At 34.4% G+C, this 22,024-nt stretch overlaps 3 protein-coding genes across 4 annotated transcripts; all 3 read left to right on the top strand.

Annotated features, from left to right (window-relative positions):
- Positions 1-2,390: 2,390 nt before the first annotated feature.
- On the top strand, positions 2,391-8,547 carry LOC141686814 (protease Do-like 9). The gene is made up of 9 exons (XM_074491893.1): positions 2,391-2,967; positions 3,853-4,052; positions 4,140-4,320; positions 5,886-6,077; positions 6,345-6,577; positions 7,470-7,571; positions 7,683-7,733; positions 7,835-7,939; positions 8,014-8,547. The coding sequence occupies exons 1-9, from the start codon at positions 2,445-2,447 to the stop codon at positions 8,107-8,109; spliced, it is 1,683 nt and encodes a 560-aa protein (XP_074347994.1). The 5' UTR covers positions 2,391-2,444; the 3' UTR covers positions 8,110-8,547.
- A 6,845-nt stretch (positions 8,548-15,392) lies between these two features.
- Positions 15,393-15,764, top strand: LOC141685162 (uncharacterized). The gene has a single exon (XM_074490281.1). It carries the CDS (start codon positions 15,393-15,395, stop codon positions 15,762-15,764), a length of 372 nt encoding a protein of 123 aa, XP_074346382.1.
- Positions 15,765-20,389: 4,625 nt separating this feature from the next.
- On the top strand, positions 20,390-21,479 carry LOC141684686 (protein DELETION OF SUV3 SUPPRESSOR 1(I)-like). 2 transcript variants are annotated; one of them, XM_074489767.1, is made up of 3 exons: positions 20,390-20,516; positions 20,705-20,810; positions 21,216-21,479. In XM_074489767.1, exons 2-3 carry the CDS (start codon positions 20,711-20,713, stop codon positions 21,359-21,361), a joined length of 246 nt encoding a protein of 81 aa, XP_074345868.1. In that variant the 5' UTR covers positions 20,390-20,516; positions 20,705-20,710; the 3' UTR covers positions 21,362-21,479. The 2 variants fall into 2 exon arrangements, with proteins under 2 accessions (XP_074345868.1, XP_074345867.1); XM_074489766.1 differs by having other exon boundaries at positions 20,404-20,621.
- Positions 21,480-22,024: the final 545 nt, after the last annotated feature.

Here is a 22,024-nt window from a genome sequence, read left to right as displayed (position 1 = left end):
ATGCATAACTAAAGTCAGAATGACTTGCAATCATAATATACAATAATGTAAAATTTACACTATTATTAATATTAAAGTTGATTTTAGTGAAAAATATTAGTTTTTGAAATTTAACGTATGTATGTATGAGAAAATTTTAGTTTTTTATTTACACTACTGTTAACAAAGTAAGATTAAGTTATATGTATGTTAGCATGTAAATTATTGTATGTTACATCTCTTAGTAAATTATGATGATTTCAGTTATTTATATGATAAATGTCTGATTTATGTACATGTATAATCATTATTAACATATATTGAGATAATTGATTACTTAAATAATATATTTAAAATTATTCAAAAATTAAAATCATGTAAGAAATAAATTACTATAATTTATATATGATATTCACATTATCAGTGACAAACAATCCATATCTATTTTTTGCGCAACAGGGTATCAATCATGGTTGTAACATAAAAATGAATTATATATTTTTAAGACTTATCATTGATATTCATAATTTTTTTCCAAGAATTCGAAAGAAAAATTGTATTTATATCGTTATTTAAACCGTTTTTAAGTTTCTTTCATTACGACTCTAATATTTCTTCATATAATAATTTGATAACATTTTATACTATTCTTCTAAAATTAAAAAAGTTCATTTCGATAAAGTTTTATAAATATCAGTTGAACCGGTTAATTACTTCAAATTATTGAAAAATATATGTTTTTTCCTTAAATAATTTAAAATGCATTGAATCAAATGCTATAATATAATATATAACTTTAATTTGAATAATTCAAAATATTAAAATAATTCAAAATATTTGTACAATATTATCTTGATCAATGAATATTGTTGATCTAAAAAAATTCTTTTTAAAAAGTTAATTTTTTTAAAGTGAAAAATGAAAAATAAATCGATTTAATATATAATCGTAGTTTTAACAAATCTGTGAGATCTCATTTCAAATATTCTTAAAATTGGGATAAATCTCAAAAATAATAATGCGTTATCATTGAAGTTAGTAATTTTAATATAAATAATCAATTGACTTGATCCTATAAAGACCTAAAATACATTAATTTATATTAACATAAGATATTAAAAAAATTCACATTATTGGTAAGATATTCTCGCCGAACTTGTAATTTAAATTTACTAAACGTAAAATGTGACGATGTTTTTCGGCCGGGTTATGTAGTCAAATTTTGAGTATTTTTTGAACAATGAGCCAAGTTCTAAAATGTATTGACTCATTATAATTCGAACTTATCTAAATATGTAATACCAATATAGATTATTTATATATAAGCGATTCTATGTTCAATATTTTTAAAAAAATTATATACGTACATTTTAATTACTTTTTATAATAAAAAATATGTTAAAAATATGTGAGATATATATATTTGCAAACTAAAAAATAATTAATAAATAAGATAATAATCCATTTATGTACTACGCCTAATTTTATATTTGGAATTCAATTCCTTAAAATTAACTTTACAAATATTCAACTAACTATCATTTTTTTGCGGAATTCAAGTAAGTATCTTTAAACTTAAATAAAATATTGATTTAACACATTTACATATTATGTGTATGATAAATGACACATGTGGTAATAGGTTGTTGAGTTCGATTCCTACAAAACACATCTTTTATATAAATATTAAAAACAGGGGCAATTTAGTCTTTTTTAATGAGACTTTTTAATCTTATAAAATTATACTCTTATTCTTCTATTATATATAGAAGAGATAGATTTGATCCAAAATAGATTAAATATATTTTTAATTTTCTTGGACTAATATATAAAATTAATTAAAGGAAAGTCTATACAAATATTCGAGATAATCGAGTAACAAACTGCGACGTAAATATCTCATTGAATATTAAATTCCATACTACGAAAAACAACATATTTAGTTGTGCCTTCGTCATTAAATTTTTATTCATGATTTTGTGCACTCTAATAAGAAACTCAACGTTCAGATGCCAATAATCCAAATGTGTCAAAAACAAGAAGTAATTATTACCTTTTAAATATTTTTTTTATATAATTTTATTCTTTTTGAAAAATAACTCTAACTATAGGTCCAAACTCCCTAAAATGGGTGTAGAGTAGTAAAATAACAAATGTTTCAAAATAAAAGAAGACTCCACAAAATTAAACATAAATGTCAATATTCTATATTTAAAAAAGTTATAGAGAATACAAAATTTTGATTTAATAATATAATCAAAAGATTGGTTTCATCCAAATATTAATTTATTTTAATCTAAATAAGAAAAATTCAAATAAAATATTACCATTATCAATTAATTCACATAAACAATAAATTATAGTATTTGTTACCAAAACCAACCTCAGTAAAAGCATCGATGTTGCAACATTCCCGCCGTAACATTTTTACAACTCCACACACAAACCCTAACCTCACTAAAAAAATGGGTCGAGCTCGGAAACGCAAAACCCCAACCCCAGAAACCCTAGACATCCCTCCACCTCAAAACGACACCGTTTCATCCAATCCCACCACCCAACCCTCCACTCTCACCACCACCAACAACCCAATTCGCCGCCGTGGCCGCCCCAAAAAGACCCCCCAACCCTCAGAAACCAACCCCTCACCTTCCCCAACACGTCACATTGAAATTGAGTCTAATGGAAACAACGCAGTTGAACCCAATTCTGTTGATTCTGATTATGATAATGTGGGTGGACGCGTTGTTCCGTCCATGGAAGCGGTTGTTAAGGTGTTCTGTGTGCACACTGATCCCAATTTCTCGCTTCCGTGGCAGCGGAAGAGGCAGTATAGTTCTAGTAGTAGTGGGTTTGTTATTGGTGGGAGGAGGGTTTTGACTAATGCGCATTCTGTTGAGCATTTTACGCAGGTTAAGGTTAAGAAGAGGGGGTCTGATACTAAGTATGTGGCTACTGTGCTTGCTGTTGGCACCGAGTGCGATATCGGTGAGAATGTTGCTTGTTTTTTAAAATAATTTGTTTCCTTTAGTTTGATATATGTTTATGTTTTTCTTTGCCGAATGCATGGGGTTTCGGTTTAGGATTATGTTCATGTTTGTAAGTGTGTTTGTCTAGGATTTTTTTGAGTTATTTTTGGAACTTGATAAACATGACTTTACTAGTTTTAAAAATATAATGTACACAAATCACTCAGTGATGGGTCATTTTGAGGTTAATAAAGTTGAGTTTGCATCAATTTCGTCGATAATAAGGTCGAATTTAAGTTGCATTTAGGTGTTTGAGACACTGCGACCCTTACATTCAAATTTGACTGTAAAAGGATGTGGTAAAGATAGGATCTTTTCATTCTGTACGGGACTACCAGTCTTGTGCTGGTGTTTGTAAATTGTTTGCTGAATGCTTGGGGGTTTTGGGTTTAGGATTGTGTTCATGTTTGTAATTGTGTTTGTTCGGAATTTTTTGAATCATTTTGAAATATGATAAAAATGAATATACAAGTTTGAAGGAATAGAATATAAACAAGTGAATCGTGATTGGTCATATTAGGTTACTCAAGTTGAGTTTATGGCACTTTGGTCGGTTGAATTTAAGTTGCATTTTGGGTGTTTGAGACACAGAGACCCCTAAAAATCAAATATGACTGTTAAAGGATGCGGTAAAGTTAGGATCTTTTCATCCTGTACGCTTGTACCAGGACTACCAGTCTTGTGGTGGTGTTGTGGATTAGTATCTTTCTTGTTAGGTTTAGTGTAAGACTTTTAAATAGACTTGTATATATGCATCTACCCTTAGTATTAGTTATGCAGACAAGTTGCAGTTATAACTATGGTTATTTTACTAATGATTCTGTTTATCTTATTTGTGCTGCAGCTCTCCTTACCGTAGCTGATGATGAGTTCTGGGAAGGGGTGTCCCCAGTGGAATTTGGGGATTTGCCTACACTTCAAGATGCCGTGACAGTTGTGGGTTACCCAATTGGTGGAGATACTATATCAGTCACCAGTGGGGTTGTTTCACGCATTGAAATCCTATCGTATGTTCATGGGTCCACTGAGCTTGTAGGACTTCAGGTGGTTATTACTCTGCCACTAAAATATATTTGGCGAATTTCTGCCTATTGATGTATTTAGTTATCTCACAAACTGAATTGTTTACAGATAGATGCCGCTATTAACTCGGGGAATTCTGGAGGACCTGCCTTTAATGACAGGGGGGCATGCGTAGGTATTGCATTCCAATCCCTTAAACATGATGATGCGGAGAATATAGGCTATGTCATTCCAACACCAGTAATCAGGCACTTCATTCAAGATTATGAGAAAAATGGAGGATATACAGGTATTTGTTGGAAAATCAGATTGTTTTTTGATGGTTTTCCATTTATCTGTTCATGTGTTGGCATGTTGCTACAGTGGCAACAGTTGATAGCTTCAACTCTTTAGTGTTATTCAGCCAGTTTGAACCTACAGGCAGATTGAAATATACTATAACGAATGAACAAGTAATAGAAAGAAATTAGTGGAAACTGGAAGGGACATGCATTTTTGTACCTCAATTTTTTTTACAAATGTAATAATCTCAAGAGTCTAACTTCTTCGATACAGTGGAAAAGGTTTAAGGAGCAATCTGCCATTACATGTACATAGCAGTTTCTATAGTAAAGGTTTCTAAAGTTGGAGAAATGTGGAGCTTGACCTTCGTTACAATTGTTTTCTTATGTTTATTTAAGCACTAATTTTTTTGAGGGGCATTACATTACATGTATTGAAACTGCATTGATGAAATAGAATTCTATCAGTCTCTTAGGGATGGCAAATTAATCCGATTCGACGGATATCCGATCTGAAACCCGAAGTTTTGGATTTGGATTTCAACTATACCGAACCGATACCCGATCCGAAATCCAATCCAAACCCGAAAACCGATTAAAACCCGACACATTTATTATAGATTATATGTAATATTTTAGATGTAGTACATATAATTTACATAGTTTTCTTGTATTATTTGAGTAAGAGTAGATTATTATCAAAATTGTCAACACTTATTTAGTAAATTATAACTTTTTATTTCAAAATCAACTTTTATTATGTAAGATGTACTTTGTATATATTTATAAAAATAATAATTTATGATAAATACTAAATATTATGTTATCAACATACCTTAGATATTACTCACATGTCAACCCATGCAATATGTGTTGAACTACTTATTAGTAAATATATTTTAATTTTAGCTATCATATAAATGCGATTAATAGTGTTTGTATGGATAAATGATATTAAATTTGACTACATTATTCGTAATTTTGGATACCCGGAAAATTCCTGATCCGACCCGAAACCCCACAGATTTGGATTTGGATAACCCGAAAATATTTGGACCTGGATTTGGATTTTACAATACCCAATCCGAACCCGACCCGTTGCCATCCCTACAGTCTCTTCTCATATCTAGCAGCAAGTGTAGTTGTAACTGCTGTCATACCTAGAATTACTTAAATTACATCTTCCTTTGTCACTTTACGCCATGGATTCCTTGATGAAACTTTGAGATCTGTCTGCTTTTTCTGTCATCTCTTCCCTCCAGGTTTTGTCAACATATTCTTTTTAAACACCCTATACCCGTAACTAAAATTACGAGTTATAACATACATGTCTAATACCTATAATTAACTGACACTGCAGTGCACTCTTCTTCGACAATTTAGTTTAGATTTGTTCATGATTTCTAGGCTGGGGAGCAGCATATGAATAGTTTGCATCATTTATTGTGCCTAAATACTTCTAAAGTATTGACTTCTTGCTCTTCAAGTTTTCTCTTTAGTTGTCACTGTACTATTCTTTCCACCTCCATCTTTCTACTTGTGCTCTGTTTAATTGAAACATCTGCTTTTCCAGGATTCCCTATTCTTGGGATTGAATGGCAGAAGATGGAAAATCCAGATCTTCGCATGTCAGTGGGGATGAAATCTAATCAAAAGGGTGTCCGAATAAAAAGAATTGATCCAACTGCACCCGAATTTAAGGTTTTAAAAGCATCAGATATTATACTAAGTTTTGATGGGGTTGATATTGCCAATGATGGAACAGGTAGGAGTTCTTTTAATTGAATGGGCTTTATATTGGGCATATATATATATTTTATATTTGTTATCTATATGGTATATTTAATCCATAATTTTTTGTGCTAAATTTTATATTAAATAATTATTTAAGACAGTCTTGGCATTTTTTGTTACGTTTCTTGTTTTTTTTGTGTTAAATTAAGTTTTTCGGAAAATGAATTAGATTGACAAATTTGGTGCTTCCTGATGGATATTAAAATATTTTGCTGACTCTACTTATTGTAATTTTCAGTTCCGTTTAGGCATGGAGAGCGGATAGGTTTTAGTTATCTTGTTTCACAGAAATATACCGGAGATAATGCAGCAATCACAGTTCTACGCAACTCTGAAACACTTAAATTTGATATCAAACTTGCTTCCAACAGAAAGCTGATTCCGGTTCACATCAAAGGCAGACCTCCGTCATATTACATTATTGCAGGATTTGTTTTTACAACTGTATCAGTTCCCTATCTTCGTTCAGAGGTGCGGAAATATTTTGGAACTCTGTCTCTATGTACACGACTACACATATGTATATGTTATCTTTTTCTTAGAATGGTAGAAACACCAACTAAATCAAGTTTAGAACTAGCATACTATCCCTCGCTGATGTGTCTGAAAAGGGATATGGGTAGCTCCCCCCCCCCCCCCCCACTGCTCTACATTTTGTTAGAGGCTTGGGGGAATATTGGCTGCTAACATCCAGCCAGTAACATGATGTTTAAAAGAAGTAGCACTGTAGCAAATAAGATCTTGAGCTTTCAATTAGAACTTGGAAACTGGTTGAGAGAAGGATATGGCTTATAACTTGACTGGTTGCTTTATAGGTTAAATCAAATTTAGAAGATGTATGCATAAATTTCTGATTTCAGGCGACAACATTTTGGAATTTTGTTTAGAGAGATGATCACATGTTTGTTTTAAAATTATGGCAATGAGATAAGGAGGTTGTATGAATATTTAACAAATTTTGAGAGGGATGCTGATGCAAAGGCCTGACTGTAACATCTGGCCCAGGGCTATTCTTAGCGTTAACAAGTTCCTGAATCTTTAAAGAAGTGTCGCAACTCTGTGACTGAAGGGCATGATTCTGATTTTACTACACAAAACCTCCTTAACCTTCCTGATTGAACAATAGCAAGATAATTGTATCTTTTGGTTAGTAGTTTGTTGACTTGAGCGGACTATCTGGGAAAAATTCTAATCTTAATTGCCATAAGTTCTCTATTTGAGGCTTTGTTACTATTCAAAAGGAAGTTGATTGGCACTGTATAATTAATCATAATAAGTTGTTACGAAGTTGAGTATATAATGGTTTTCTGATTTTTTTTCTCTGTTCCTTCTTGAACCGACCCTTGTGTACGTGTGTACCCAGTATGGAAACAGTTATGATCTTGAAGCTCCAGTCAAGCTGTTGGACAAACTCTTGCATGAAATGCCACAATCTCCTGATGAACAGATTGTTGTGGTTTCTCAGGTGCTTTCATATCTTGCTAATTTATGATATCGCACATTTAAGAATTGAAATTTCAACCTTGCCTGTTAGTGTAACTTACATTTCCCTCTCTTGTCAAATTCTTGTTTATAGGTACTTGTTGCTGATATCAATATAGGTTACGAGGACATTGTCAACACCCAGGTTAGTTCCGATTGACCATTACAACTCAAGTGTTAGTAGTCTACAATAAATTGTTTCAACCTTATAAAACCAACCGATCCTCCTCCATTGCATGTGTTTAGGTTCATGCTTTTAACGGTCAACCTGTGAAGAATCTAAAGAACTTGGCCAGCATGGTAGAGAATTGTACTGCTGAATTTTTGAAATTTGATTTGGAATATCAACAGGTATACTCTTATCTTTTTGTCTCCTCTCACAGTCCATTTTTCGAAATTTTTATTGAAATATTTTCCATGTGCAGATTGTTGTCCTACAGACAAAAAAAGCGAAAGCTGCCACTGTCGACATATTAAGAACACACTGTATACCTTCAGCCATGTCTGACGATCTCAAGTGAGAAGTGTCAATTATGATTTGTACCATGATTGATACTCTTGCGAGACATTGGTTTTCTTGCTTCCGATACGTTAGTCCATCTCAATCTCCTATTGCCACCAGATATTAGTTCTCCAATTAAAGGGATCTTGCATAAAAATATAGTTATTTTTGGTAGCCAGAGCTATAAAGTTATGCAATCTTGTGTGGTTTCTCATCTATTGAGTTGGGGTAGAGCTTTTTTATAGAAGGAAGAGAGGATTTGATATCAGTATCTTGTTTCCTCGTCATTTTTGGACAAAATTCTTGATATGTCATGGATATATGTTATAATGAGGCTTTAGAGACTTGAATGGAGACAATAGCTTTGAAAATAAACTCAGAGAAGGTTTATTGCGTAGCAGTTAGCACATGTAAACCTGTGCATTCTTTTTATATTACAAAAAGCTTTTGTTGTGTTTATTCAAGATTTGCTGAAATTGAAGAGGATGGCCTTTTTTTGTGTCGGAATTAAAGAGACTAAAACATAGTTTTAGTACTCCCTTTTTTTTGGTTTTTTTATGACATTTTCACTTTTGTACACATTTTTAAAATTGGACATTTTTAAAATCGGATAGTTATAAATATAATTTTAAAATTTTTCTTTTTATAAATTAAAATATAAGTTTTCTAATTTTATTCAAAAAAGAAAACTTTTGTAAATTATGTTTTTAACTATCTGAAAAACACAAGCATCTCTGAGTAAAAATGACACTCTTAAGTAAAAACGACACTCTCCATTTATTGACTGCTAATCCTTAAAATTTCTTATAAATCTAACATATTTATTTTTTAAAAGTGAAACATACTACTTCAAATTTTTTTAAAATATTATTTAATTGTTAACAAAAATTTTAAAATATCATATAATAAACTATGTTTTAATTATATATTTTAGAATTTATATAAGTAATGTTTGTTAATTTTATTTTTCTATTTTTAAATATGTTATATATTTATAATTGTAATATTTTTTTATTTATAATATTTACTTAAAATATTTACATAAATATGAAAATATAAAGATATGAACATTGAATATCTTTTTATTAAATACATATTTTACTTTCAATTGTATTAATTAAAATTAACATAAATTTATTTTAATTGTATGTTTAAAATTAATAAAAAAAATAATATTTTAAATATAGCTAACGATTATATAGGTTCAATAAAATTTTAGATAATAATTTTTTAACTACCAGATTTTACATGTTAGCCTTGTATCCAACCATAAGAGCTAAATGGTTAGTTAAATCATTGTCATCTAAAATTTTGCAATCTATAAGGTTATTTGCTTCAGTGGTATTAACTACATTGATTAACTAAATTTAACAATAATATGTTATATGTATTTTTAAATTATTTTATATATATGAAAATTTCACATGTTAAAATAAACTTAAATATTTAATTAAATACAAGTAAAAATAAAATATTTATTTAATGAAAAAATATTGAATATATAATTATATAATTATAATAAGACACTTATATGTGTTAAAAAATATAATACTTATATGTATAATAAAATTTTATATTCATATTTATATTATATTTTATTATATTAGATTATATTATATTTATTAATATTTTTATAAATATGTAATGTTTATTAAAATAATTAATAAAATTGGTCAATAAGAAAATCATATTTTGACACTTAATATAACATAAAGTTGAAATATTAAATATGAAATAAAAATTTGAACATATATATATAAAATATAAATATAATATGAATTTATGTGTATTGATGATGTGCAAAGTTAGATTAAAATAAGGTACAAAGCTACATAAAGCCGATATGGATTTTTTATCTAATGTCTACACGATCAACATGAACATATATACTGATATTGATATCTAATTTTTTTGCTTATCTTGATTGGAGTAGTATATTTTTTAGTTAATATGTATATAATTGTGCCACTACACTTTTTAGCTAACAAGCGATGATGGTTGATGTTGGGCTAGGATTATGCTGGACATGACTACATGGACAGGCCCAATAATGAAGAAGACTATAAGAAGACAAATGGGCTTGGCACATGTAGGAAGTGGAGGCCCAACCGACTAGGTCAATAATGTGTTGCCTAAGGATAAGTCATGATAACAGATATTAAAAATGGGAAGACTAACGAAATGGATGAGTGGGAGGAGAAAAAGGATGAGCAGTTCGCATGTGATGAGGATCAAATAAGCCTCTAAACTCAAGGGAAAAGGGAGAGGAAACACACAACAAAAAATACATAAACAAACACTTAAAATTTCATGTATGCTTTCCAATTGTAACACATCACTATAGTGAAGATTTATTGGCTTGGGAACTATTCCAACCCGCGGTTTTTTTTATTCCAATTCGGAATTTTCCGCGTCAACAAAATTTTCTAGTCTCGTATTTATATTTATTTTCTTACGCAATATTTAAGTCAAGTTTAGCAATTAACCCGACTAAAACTCACAAAAACAGACACTTGCTAACAACTTGAACGAATCACAAACATGACAGCCGGCGACATATTTCAACGAGCGGAAGCATCGCAAGGAGCCGACAATGCGGAGCTGATAGCGACAATGAAAAAACTACAAGCCGACATGGAAAGCCTACGATCAGAAAATGAGAATTTAAAAAAGGAGTTAACCACGGCAAAGTCGACTAGCAGAGCCAAGAGCACTAAAACCGCAAAGAGTGTGGCAAGACGACTGTTCGACGATGTAGAAAGCGAAGACAATGAGGAATGCCCTCGTGCGAATAACGATGATGTAATCCTCATGGATAAAGAAGGAAGAATCATGGGAAAATAAACAAATGTGGAAAAGACAGGCGACGAGGGACACAGTGATCGAAGCCAAGACAAGAAAAAGACAAAACACAAAAGATCTCGATCACACCATGGCATACCAAAATCTGTCAGAAAGGAGTTGCAAGAAACGAATGACATGATACAAAGAATCCCAGGAGTACCCAAACCGCTGGAAAAGGCTACACCCATGAGCTATGCTGACTCCCCTTTCACGGATGAGATAACACAGGTTGAGATTCCCAAATGATTTACAATACCAACGATGAAGTCATATGATGGGTCGACGGATCCACAAGAGCATATTGCACAATACAAACAACGGACGTTTACCGTGCCAATCACTATAGATCTTAAGGAGCCATGCATGTGCAAAGGGTTTGGCTCCACATTGGCTGGACCTGCACTAGTGGTTTATGAACTTGCCCAATGGCAGAATAGGCACATTCGCAGTCTTAGTGGACGCCTTCAACCTATAGTTTGCAAGCAGTCGATGCTTTGAGAAAACAACGAGTGATCTATACAAGATATGCCAAAAGTTCACATTTTTAAGAGCGGCCTATCAGATCCTACGGCCAATCCTTTCGAAGCAGATACTACTTCTGAAACGATTGATGGGACTGCACTTGTTCACTAATTATGACGGTTCACCAGGGCTTTTCTTTTTTTAAAACTAGATGGCTGTCGAGAACCACTTAGAGATTACTTGACGAGATTCAACAAAGAGAAGGCGAGAATCACAAATTGTGACACCCCTACGACCGTAGAAGCCTTCAGAAGAGGATTGGGCATGGATTTGCCACTGTATGACGAGTTGACGAAATATCTATGCAAAATAATGGAGGATGTTCAGGCCAAAGCCTTGGCACAAATACGATTGGAAGAAGACAAACGAGGAGATGAAGAGAAGTATTACCATCCAAATAGGAAGACTACCACTCAGAATCATAGAGACTACAAACCAGAATACAAACCATATACTCGAAGTTTACAAGATGACCATCATGTCAACACATCACAAGGAAAGAGTGATTGGAGAAAAGACCTCAACCTGCCACCTACGTACGAAAGCTATGGCTTTAGCATAACTCCAACAGTGATGGTCAAGGAATTTAAAAAGCTAGGAAACACAATCAGATGACCACCCAAGACCACGAAACCTAAATCTAACCCATATTCGAGATTGTGGTGTGAGTTCCATGTGGATTATGGGCATAAGATCAACGACCGCGTAACACTAAGAAGGGAAATCGAAGCATTAGTAAAGAAGGGTTATCTAACTGAGTACATGCCAACTCAGGAATACAATCATGTAAGTAACAACAAGACGACATCAACACTGCCACCTCCCCCACCACATCATAAAGTGATCAACTTCATAGCAGGGGGCTCAGAAATCTGTGAAGCCACATACTCTCAAGCTAAAAGGAGGGCTAGAGGAAACGAAGTTCAAGTTTCAAGGGCAGACGTCTCATTTGATGCAGGCCAAGTACTACAATTCGATGATTCAGGCATGGCACACTTTAGTGCACCCCAACATGATAGTCTGGTCATATCGTTGCTCATTGGAAATTGTCTCATCAAAAGAATACTCGTAGACAATGGCAACGCAGTGAATATCATGATGATTGACACCCTGAAGCAAATGGGACTGACGAAAGCTAATATTAAAAAGAGATTCACCACACTAGTAGGATTTAGTGGGAGACGAAAAGAATAATAGGAGAAATCCACTTACCCACGTATGCTGGAGGCAATAATTTACTATAGAGGTTTTTAGTAATTGATAGTGGATCCACTTATAACATCATCCTGGGAAAATCTTGGATTCATGACATGAAAGCAGTTCCGTCCACACTACATCAAGTAGTCAAGTTCCCAACACCATGGGGAGTACAAACAATATGAGGGGAGCAAAACATGGTGAAAGAATGCTACAAGGCATGCTTGAAGCCCACAATACAATATACACAAAAAGAAGCTCATGATGTTCTGCTAAATGGTCTAGGAAAGTTGACTGAGATAGACTTGGCGACAGGTAGAAGGAAAGTCTTAGTAGGCAAGGATGTGTCACCACATATCGAAGTTAACCTCGTGAAGTTCTTGATAACAGGATTAGACGCATTCACTTGGGAACATGAAGACATAACGGGGATCAATCCTGACATCATAACACATAAATTGAATGTAAATCCCAAACATGTCCCAGTACAACAGAAAATACGGAAGTTTGCTCCTAACAAGAACAAAATTATCAATGAAGAGGTCAACAGACTACTCTAAGCAGGAATGATACAAGAAGTAGATTATCTTGAATGGCTAGCCAACATTGTCATTGTGCAAAAGAAGAATGGAAAGTGGAGAGTGTGTGTAGATTATACGGATTTGAACAAGGCTTGTCCAAGGGATCCGTATCCATTATCACACATAGACACTATGGTGGATTCAACAGCAGGACATGAACTGCTAACATTTTTGGACGCGTCAAGTTGATTCAACCAAATACAGATGGACCCCTCTGATGCTGAGAAGACAACTTTCGTAACTGAAAGAGGAATATATTGTTACCTAGCCATGCCTTTTGATTTACGAAATGCAAGTGCAATATTCCAACGATTGGTTAACAAAATATTCAAGGAGCAGATTGGGCACATGATGGAGGTGTATATAGATGACATGGTGGTAAAGTCAAAGAATACAACAGATCATGTAAGAGATCTTGAAGAAGTCTTTAACATATTACAAGCATATAACATGAAGCTAAACCCTTCAAAATGCAACTTTGTCGTATCCTACGGAAAATTTTTAGGACACATAGTAACGAGAAGAGTCATCGAGGCCATCCCAGAATAAGTCAAATCCATCATGAATCTAACAAGTCCAACAACACTGAAGGATGTCCAAAAATTGACTCGAAGAGTAGCTATACTCAATAGGTTCATATCACGATCTTCTGACAGGTGCAGACTGTTCTATGACGTGTTAAGGAAGAATAAATGATTCGATTGGACAAAGAAGAATGAAGCAATACTTGACGAGTTGAAACAATATCTCATGTCATCACCTTTATTGTCGAAACCTACTCCAGGTAAGATGCTCTATGTATATCTCTAAGTCACGGACCATGCTGTCAGTGGGGTCTTAGTTAGAGAAGAAGAAAGTATGTAATTCCCAATCTACTACGCTAGTAGAAGTTTACTTGATCCAGAAACTAGATATTATACCCTCGAGAAACTAGTCCTAGTGCTATCCATGATGTCGGTAAAACTACGTCACTACTTCGAGTCATACAAGATGTGCGTCGGAACAAACTACCCCATGAAGACTGTCCTGAGCAAACGATAACTGACGGGACGACTTTCCAAGTGGTCCATACGATTGAGCATGTACGACATTGTATATGAGCCCAGGACGGCCATCAAATCCCAATCCCTAGCTGATTTTGTGGCAGACTTCAGTCCAAATCTGCTAAGTCAAACAGAAGAGGAACTCCGACATCTGGTGCTGAAAACATAAATGGAACCTTGGTCTCTATACACAGATGGAGCCTCAAATCAAAATGGAACAGGACTGGGACTTGTTCTGAAGTCGCCACAGGGGACGTCATAGTATACTCGATATGTTGTGAATTCAAATCCACAAACAATGAATCCAAGTATGATGTATTGATAATTGGCTTAACTACTGCAATTGATCTCAAAATCATCAACATTAATGTCTAATGTGATTCACTCTTGGTAGTTAACCATGTCAAGGGAATCTATGAGGCCAAAGATGAGAAGATGGCCGAATATTTAGAGATTGTTAAGAATTTACAAGGAAGATTCGACGACTTTACCATTCAACAAGTCCCAAGAGAATCAAATCCAGAAGCTAACGTATTGGCTACCTTAGGAGCAGTATTCAGTCATCAAAACATGTCCTCAATACCAGTAATTCATATCCTAGATTCAGCAAGAATAAGATGGGAGAAAGAGGAAGAAGCCTTGGAAGCAAGAAATGTCGACACAATTGAAAATTGTAAGAAAAATACGTAGATTATTTGACTCTCGGCACTCAACCACTCAACAACAATGAGGCGAGATCATTTAGGATGAAGGCATCCAAGTTCATCATCATTGATCACGTGTTGTTTAAGAAGTCTGTTACAGGACTACTGCAAAGATGCTTGAACAAAAATGAGGCTGAACATGTTCTACGCGACATGCATGAAGGAGATTGTGGAAATCATTCGGGAGGAAGAAGCCTGTCCTACAAAGTTTTATGAATGAGATATTATTGGCCAACACTAAAATAGGATGCGGTAGATTATGTCAAAAGGTGTGACGCATGCCAACGATACGCTCCACTTATACATGCACCTTCAGAGAAATTACATCCAACACTCCCGTCTTGGCCATTCATGAGATGGGGTATGAACATAGCGAGTAAAATGCCCCCAGCTCCTGGACAATAGGTCTACATGTTAGCTGTTGCAGACTACTTCTCTAAATGGATAGAAGCAGAAGCATTCCGACATGTCAAGTCAAAAGAGGTCATCTCTTTTATCAAAAGGAACATAATTTGCAAATTTGGTGGCCGTGCAGAGATAGTTTGTGACAATGGCTCACAGTTCATAAGTGACGAAACAGAAGCCTTCTTCCGTCAATGGAACTTTAACTTGGTCAAATCAACACCCCACTATCTGCAGGCAAATGGGCAAGCAAAATCAAGCAATAAAATAATCAACAACAACTTAAAGAAGAGACTTACATCGTGTAAGGGCAAGTGGGTTGAACAGCTTTCATGTGTCTTATGGTCGGATAGAACTACTCCAAAGACATCCGCAAGGTAAACACCCTATAGTCTAGTTTACAGAACTGAAGCCGTCCTACCTACAGAAATTATGACGCCAACAACAAGGTATGGACTACTGACGGAAGATACAAACGACAAAGAACGAGCACATGACTTAGACACTATAGATGAGCTACGAGATATGGCGAAGATAAGATTGAAATCCTATCAACAAAAAGTAGCTAACAGCTACAACAAGAATGTGCATGTCAGAACATGTGCAGTTGGAGACATGTTATTGAGAAAGGTTTATCAAAACATAATGGATACAAGTGCATGAAAATTCGTTGATTCCTGGGAAGGACCATACTTAATTGATGAAATTGTGGGTCGAGGCGCATATAGTTTGATGACATTAGAGTGTGTACAAGTGAAAAGGAGCTGAAATGCATATCATCTCAAAAAATATCACATGTAATTCCCTACAGGAATGCCATCTAGCATTTGAATATTAATAGTTGAGTAGTTGAATAAGTCATTAGGACATGTAGTGATCTAGTTGCCAACATAGGGGTTGAGTCTTTTTTGAAATTTTTTAAGTGTTATGTTCGTTTTGAATACTGATTTATTTGAATGAACACATGTGGTGACACATTTTTAGTTTTGACATCTCAAATGTTGATACATGGTTAGCCAAACAATTTTTTCACATAACAGAACCCTAAAACTTACGAAGGGGGCTGCTCACCCCACTCTACAACAACATTGTATAATGGCTACCACAATGTGACAATTCAACATGAATGTCTTGAAATTTACTTACATAACGAACATAGGCAAGAAGCCTTAAAAATCTCATTTAAACGAAAGATGCTTCAAGGAATATAATATTTATTAACAACTTTTTACAATACATGCATCGACGAATTTCAATTACAAAAAATAAAAATAATAATAACATGACGCACGAGTCCAAGACAAAAACAAAGAAGGTCAAAAGATTAAGATACGAAAAATAAAGGAACAACGAAGGTCTAGATTGAAATACTCTAAAACACGAACAATTCCTCGCTTCAAAAGCGGAATAAGGAATTGAGCACAGTCAAATAAAGTAAAGAAGTTCAAGACATTACATAAGGAAATCCTAAAGAAATTAAGTACTTAAGGCCAACACGTCAACATCAAATATCTCCTGGATTAACACCGTCTACAGATTTGGACATGTCTTCCACATGATTCACATCCTTTAGGGACTTGAGCTCTTCACCAACAGGAACTTCTACTTGGAAGGCATCATCAGGATAAGAGTCATTATAAATCTTGAGAGTATCAGCCACGTACCATGATTTCCATTCACCACGACTATACTCCAACATCATCTCAACACGAGTACACATGCTTTGTTGGGTAACTACTTTGGCAGCTTCATCATACATCTCAGACTCTAGAGACTGGACCTTTGTTACAAAATCATCAAACTCTTTCTATATTTCTTTAGCCATCTTGAGGTTTTCTTCAGCCCCCTCAAGTGCAGCACGAAGCTTTTCATAACAATCCTTGTGCTCCACTTTAATCCGACTAAGCCTTTGAACTCATTTTCATAAAACTCGTGAGCAACCATAGTGTTTTAAAGAACCTACAGGACAATAGTCAAAATAACACAGCAAGATGAATAAAAAAAATAGGAAAGGGGGAGAAAATCTCACATGAAAAACATGGCCCGACGCCTCATCAAGAACACGACTTATTGTCTTAGCAGACCGGACTTCAAGAGTTTGAGGGAGTAACATATCCCCAAGAAGATGTCCAAATGAAGAGGCTTGGGAATCAACATCATATATGTACGTGACAAGAGGCATGAAACAATCACCAAGAGTAGTGGAACTAGTGGATTCCGTCCTAACCTTTTTAGAAAGAGGACTAAAATTGGAATTAACATGATAGGGGCTTTAGATGACTCAGTTTCACTCGGCTTATCTTCACGAGCCCTTTTAAACAACTCTCTACTAGTTATTAGCAATGGCTTGATCACGGGTGGTTTAAACTCAATTACAAAAAAAGAAAGGCTCAATGAATGTCAGGAGAATCGCAGAAAAACTCACGGATATAAACAAAAACATTAACAAACGAAGGATGGGGCGTATACCTTTGGCATAAATGCGCCCAAAACTCATTTCAATGTCTTTTCCTCCATCCTTGGGGCTCTAGATGTTGCTGGATTAGCAGGTGGTTTGATCATAAGTCGACTCCTGATTCGACTAACAGCGCTCTTTGGAACGACCTAATCGCTGTCATCAATCTCAACTTTTCCTTTGGACTTCTTCATCTTCAGAATAAAGTCGTCAACATCTACAAGTCCCGCATTACGAATTGGCCTATGAAGGCAATTTGGCCACAATCTGTCAGCAATAGGTAAGGCAAGGATTTTGTCAACAATGAATTTTGTCTCAACATGCTTCTCGTCAAAGGTAAACTCGGGATCTGCAAACAGCGAATCCAACAGATTCATGAAAATGGAGAATAAAGCAACGCAAAAGTGAAGACAATATAATGCATGTGAGTAAAAAAAATCAAATCGTACGAACCACGAAATAATAGAAGTAAAACAAAAATCAACAAGATACTTTTGATTGAGAATTGACGACATATGACAAATGATAAAAAAGAATTAGAAATGACAGAAGGTCTCTATAGAGTCACCTTTGGTGTTCCAACACTCAAGGAGATAATCAGCCTCTTCTCCCAATGAGGTCTTGTCGACAAAGAAATAGTCGAGCTTCCAGCCCCTATCATTCACATTATCATTATTCAAGACCAAGGGGTCGCCTTTCAAATCATTGGAGAAACAATAACGACATCCCCCATATTTCTTAAGACCATATGAATATTTGACGATATTAACATCAATCTTCAAGTTGTGTTTAGTCTCAATAGCCTCCAAGCATGCAAGGGTCCTGCATGCAGATGGCATAAGCTGACCAGGCGCAATCTCGAGGGCAACAAGAACGTCGACAACAAGCTTTGGGAACGGGAACACCATTCCAATCTCAAACATGTAATAGTAAAAGCAGACTCAATTCATCTTGTACCAATCTGCGAGTTCACTTGAATTAGGCATCACGGCGATAACATCACGGCGAAAGAGGAGTTTGGCCTCTTCGAGCTTTTCCTTCTTCAAACAGTTGGGCTTGTTGTCATGAGACTCAAGTATCTCAGTAGGGATCCAGTCGGATAAAGGAATGATTGAATCATCAGTATCGACATTTCGGGAAGAAGAGGGCTTGCTGTTTTTCTTAGCCATGGAAGAGGGTGTACGAAACTGAGGAAATGAAGTAGGGCGAAGTAAAGATAGAGTGATGCTGGGAAGATGATGTATAAAGAAATGAAAGAGTGGATTGAGATTAAGAAATGTTGATAAATGAAAAGACTTGAGAGATATGTATGGGAAAGGTAATAGTGCGGGAACCAAAGAGGCTTTATGTTTATTTCAATAAAAGAAGAAGCAACAAATGACTAAATACAAAAAGGAAGATGGAAAGATTTAACAAATTTTTATAACAATTTGTTAAATCAGGGGCTAATGTTGGGCTTGGATTATGCTGGACATGACTACATGGACATGCCCAATAATGAAGAAGACTATAGGGAGATAAATGGGCTAGGCACATGTAGGAAGTGAAGGCCCAACAGACTAGGTCAATAATGTGTTGCATAAGGATAAGTCATGATAACATATATTCAAAATGGGAAGACTAACGAAATGGATGGGTGGGAGGAGAAAAAGGAGGAGCAGTTGGCATGTGATGAGGATCAAATAAGCCTATGAATTCAAGGGAAAAGGGAGAGGAAACACACAACAAAAATTACACAAACAAACACTTAGAATTTTATGTATACTTTCCAATTGTAACACATCATAATAGTTAAGATTTATTGGTTTTGGCACTATCCCAACCCGCGGTTTTTTATTCCAATTCGGAATTTTCCGCGTCAACAAAATTTTCTAGTCTCGTATTTATATTTATTTTCTTACGCAATATTTAAGTCAACTTTAGCAATTAACCCGACTAAAAATCACAAAAACAGTTGGATGTGCTCTAAGAATAAGTCCAATACAATGTTATGAGTGGTGTTATTTCTATAATTTGAAACCAAATATCAAAAATTTCAAATCCGAAGAAGTTCTATATTTGGATGCAAATATGCATCATTGGTTCTAAATTTGAAACCAAACTATATCATCAAACTATTACAAATGAGATCAATGTTGTTGTGCTTTAAATGAAACTAAGGAGAAAGTGACAAAATTTAGGTAAATTATGAAATATTTGGTTTCAAAATTTATCTAGCATTAAAGTTGAAATTTTATTTTAGCATTAAAAAATATTTTTTGATGTCAAATTGTAAGAATAACTATATATATTTTGCATCTTATATTGGATTTACTATAATCCGTGCAAAATTGGGAGCATTATGTAAAAAACAGGAGATCAGGATGGGATGTTTGCTGAGAGCGCGGAAAGCCATTATTAGAATTTTGGCTTATGTGGTTGAATGAATAAAAGTCACAATTAATTTTTTTTTTGCAGCGCAACTCGCACTTAAATAATTTAAAATAGCAAATAAAAATAGGAAACAGATAGATGAAAAATTTACTAAGAAAATAAATATAGCAATTTAAAAAAAAGAAACTTTTGGGACGCAAGATGGGCCTGTACCACATAACAAGAAGCATGGGGGAAAGTTGGAAACCTAAGCTACTAGAAGAGACTAGAAAGTGTTGAGAAGGCAAAATTGCTTGCGAATTGGTGCAAGTCCATCTATTAAAACTGTCCCGCCTCATCTGCAAATTAGGTGTTGTAATTGTAATAGCATTCTAACCGATCAATTTCTTCACAATTTACTCGTATCCTCCGTAAGTTCAAATTCACTATTTATACCTATATAATTTTATTTATATTTATAAAATGCTAAATTCGTTTTGGTACATTTCTGCAGGTTGTAATGGCAGACACAAAGCCTGAGGAAAAAGTTGAAGAAGAGGTTGCCAAAATTGACTTGTTTGAAGACGATGACGAGTTCGAAGAATTCGAAATCGGTCAAGGTCTCCCCCTTTCTTTTTTGTAATCTCGATAAATGAATAATCTCGTAACCCAGAGAATTTTATAAATATTACTTTATCGAATATTAATTTATAAAGTTTCTACTGTATGTGCATATATTTACTACTCAGCCTGAATTAATAATTTACCTGACTGGCAGCTAAGATTGTTTGCTTGTGATGTACATTGTACACATCGTGTTTTTAGAACAGTTGCGGCTTCGTTTGAACCATTGTTATTTTTAGAAATTTGCAGCTAAGCTGTTTGCTTGTTTGAACTTACTGTTATTTTTAGAACAGTTTTGGCCTTGATATCTTGTGCGGCAGTGTTTAATTAACTAGACAGCAGGGGTGGAGCTTATCTTATGTAGTGTTACTTATCGCTATTGATTGAAAATTATTTGACAGAGTTCGACGAAAAGAAGGAAATTGGGACTGATCTAACACAACAGTGGGAAGATGATTGGGACGATGATGATGTCAATGATGATTTCTCTTTGCAGCTGAGGAGAGAGTTGGTTAACAATTCTACTGAGAATAAATGTGCTAAGTAATGCTTTGTCAAGAATTTCATTTCTGCAATGTACTTTAATTTGGTGAAAGAATGCTTTGCTCTGGTATCGACTTCTGTTTAATTCAATATCAGAATGTTGCAACTTGCTATTCTTGGGATGTGAGCCCTTTTACTAGTTATTATCTTAGAATTTCGGTTAAACTACTGTTATTTAATGTGTATATTAGTCTGAGCTCTGAGGCTCGGTAGTGTCTTCATCTCAAACACAGAAGCTGCATCAATCATCTACTTGTGGTAGCTATGTGGGGAATTCTATATTGAATAGAAATGAAGCACTCCTCAAGGAAATAGAAGTCTTCAAGCGTATGAAAGTGGAACAAATTAACTATTGAAATCCTTATAAGTGGAACTAATCAATTTTACAAATCCTTAATTAAGCATATATGAATCAGTTTGATAGGACTGCATAGTATTGAGAAGATAACGTGGTTTAATTTTGGGGAAGGGGAATGGGTTTAGGTGTAGCCGGTCGGTTGAGGACTATTTATCACATATGATTTCTGATGAAACCAGTTACTCCCTCTCATACCATATCAAGCACATTTTACAGGAAAATACTGAGAGTTTTTGTTAGTATATCTTTCTTTGAACTTGGAGGATCGTTTAAATCTTTAGATTGACCCGCTTTTTTTCACCTCATTTG

This window comes from Apium graveolens, chromosome 9 (assembly GCF_009905375.1).
Source record: "Apium graveolens cultivar Ventura chromosome 9, ASM990537v1, whole genome shotgun sequence".
Classification (NCBI taxonomy): Eukaryota; Viridiplantae; Streptophyta; class Magnoliopsida; order Apiales; family Apiaceae; genus Apium; species Apium graveolens.
This window is presented reverse-complemented; position numbering and strand designations above follow the sequence as displayed.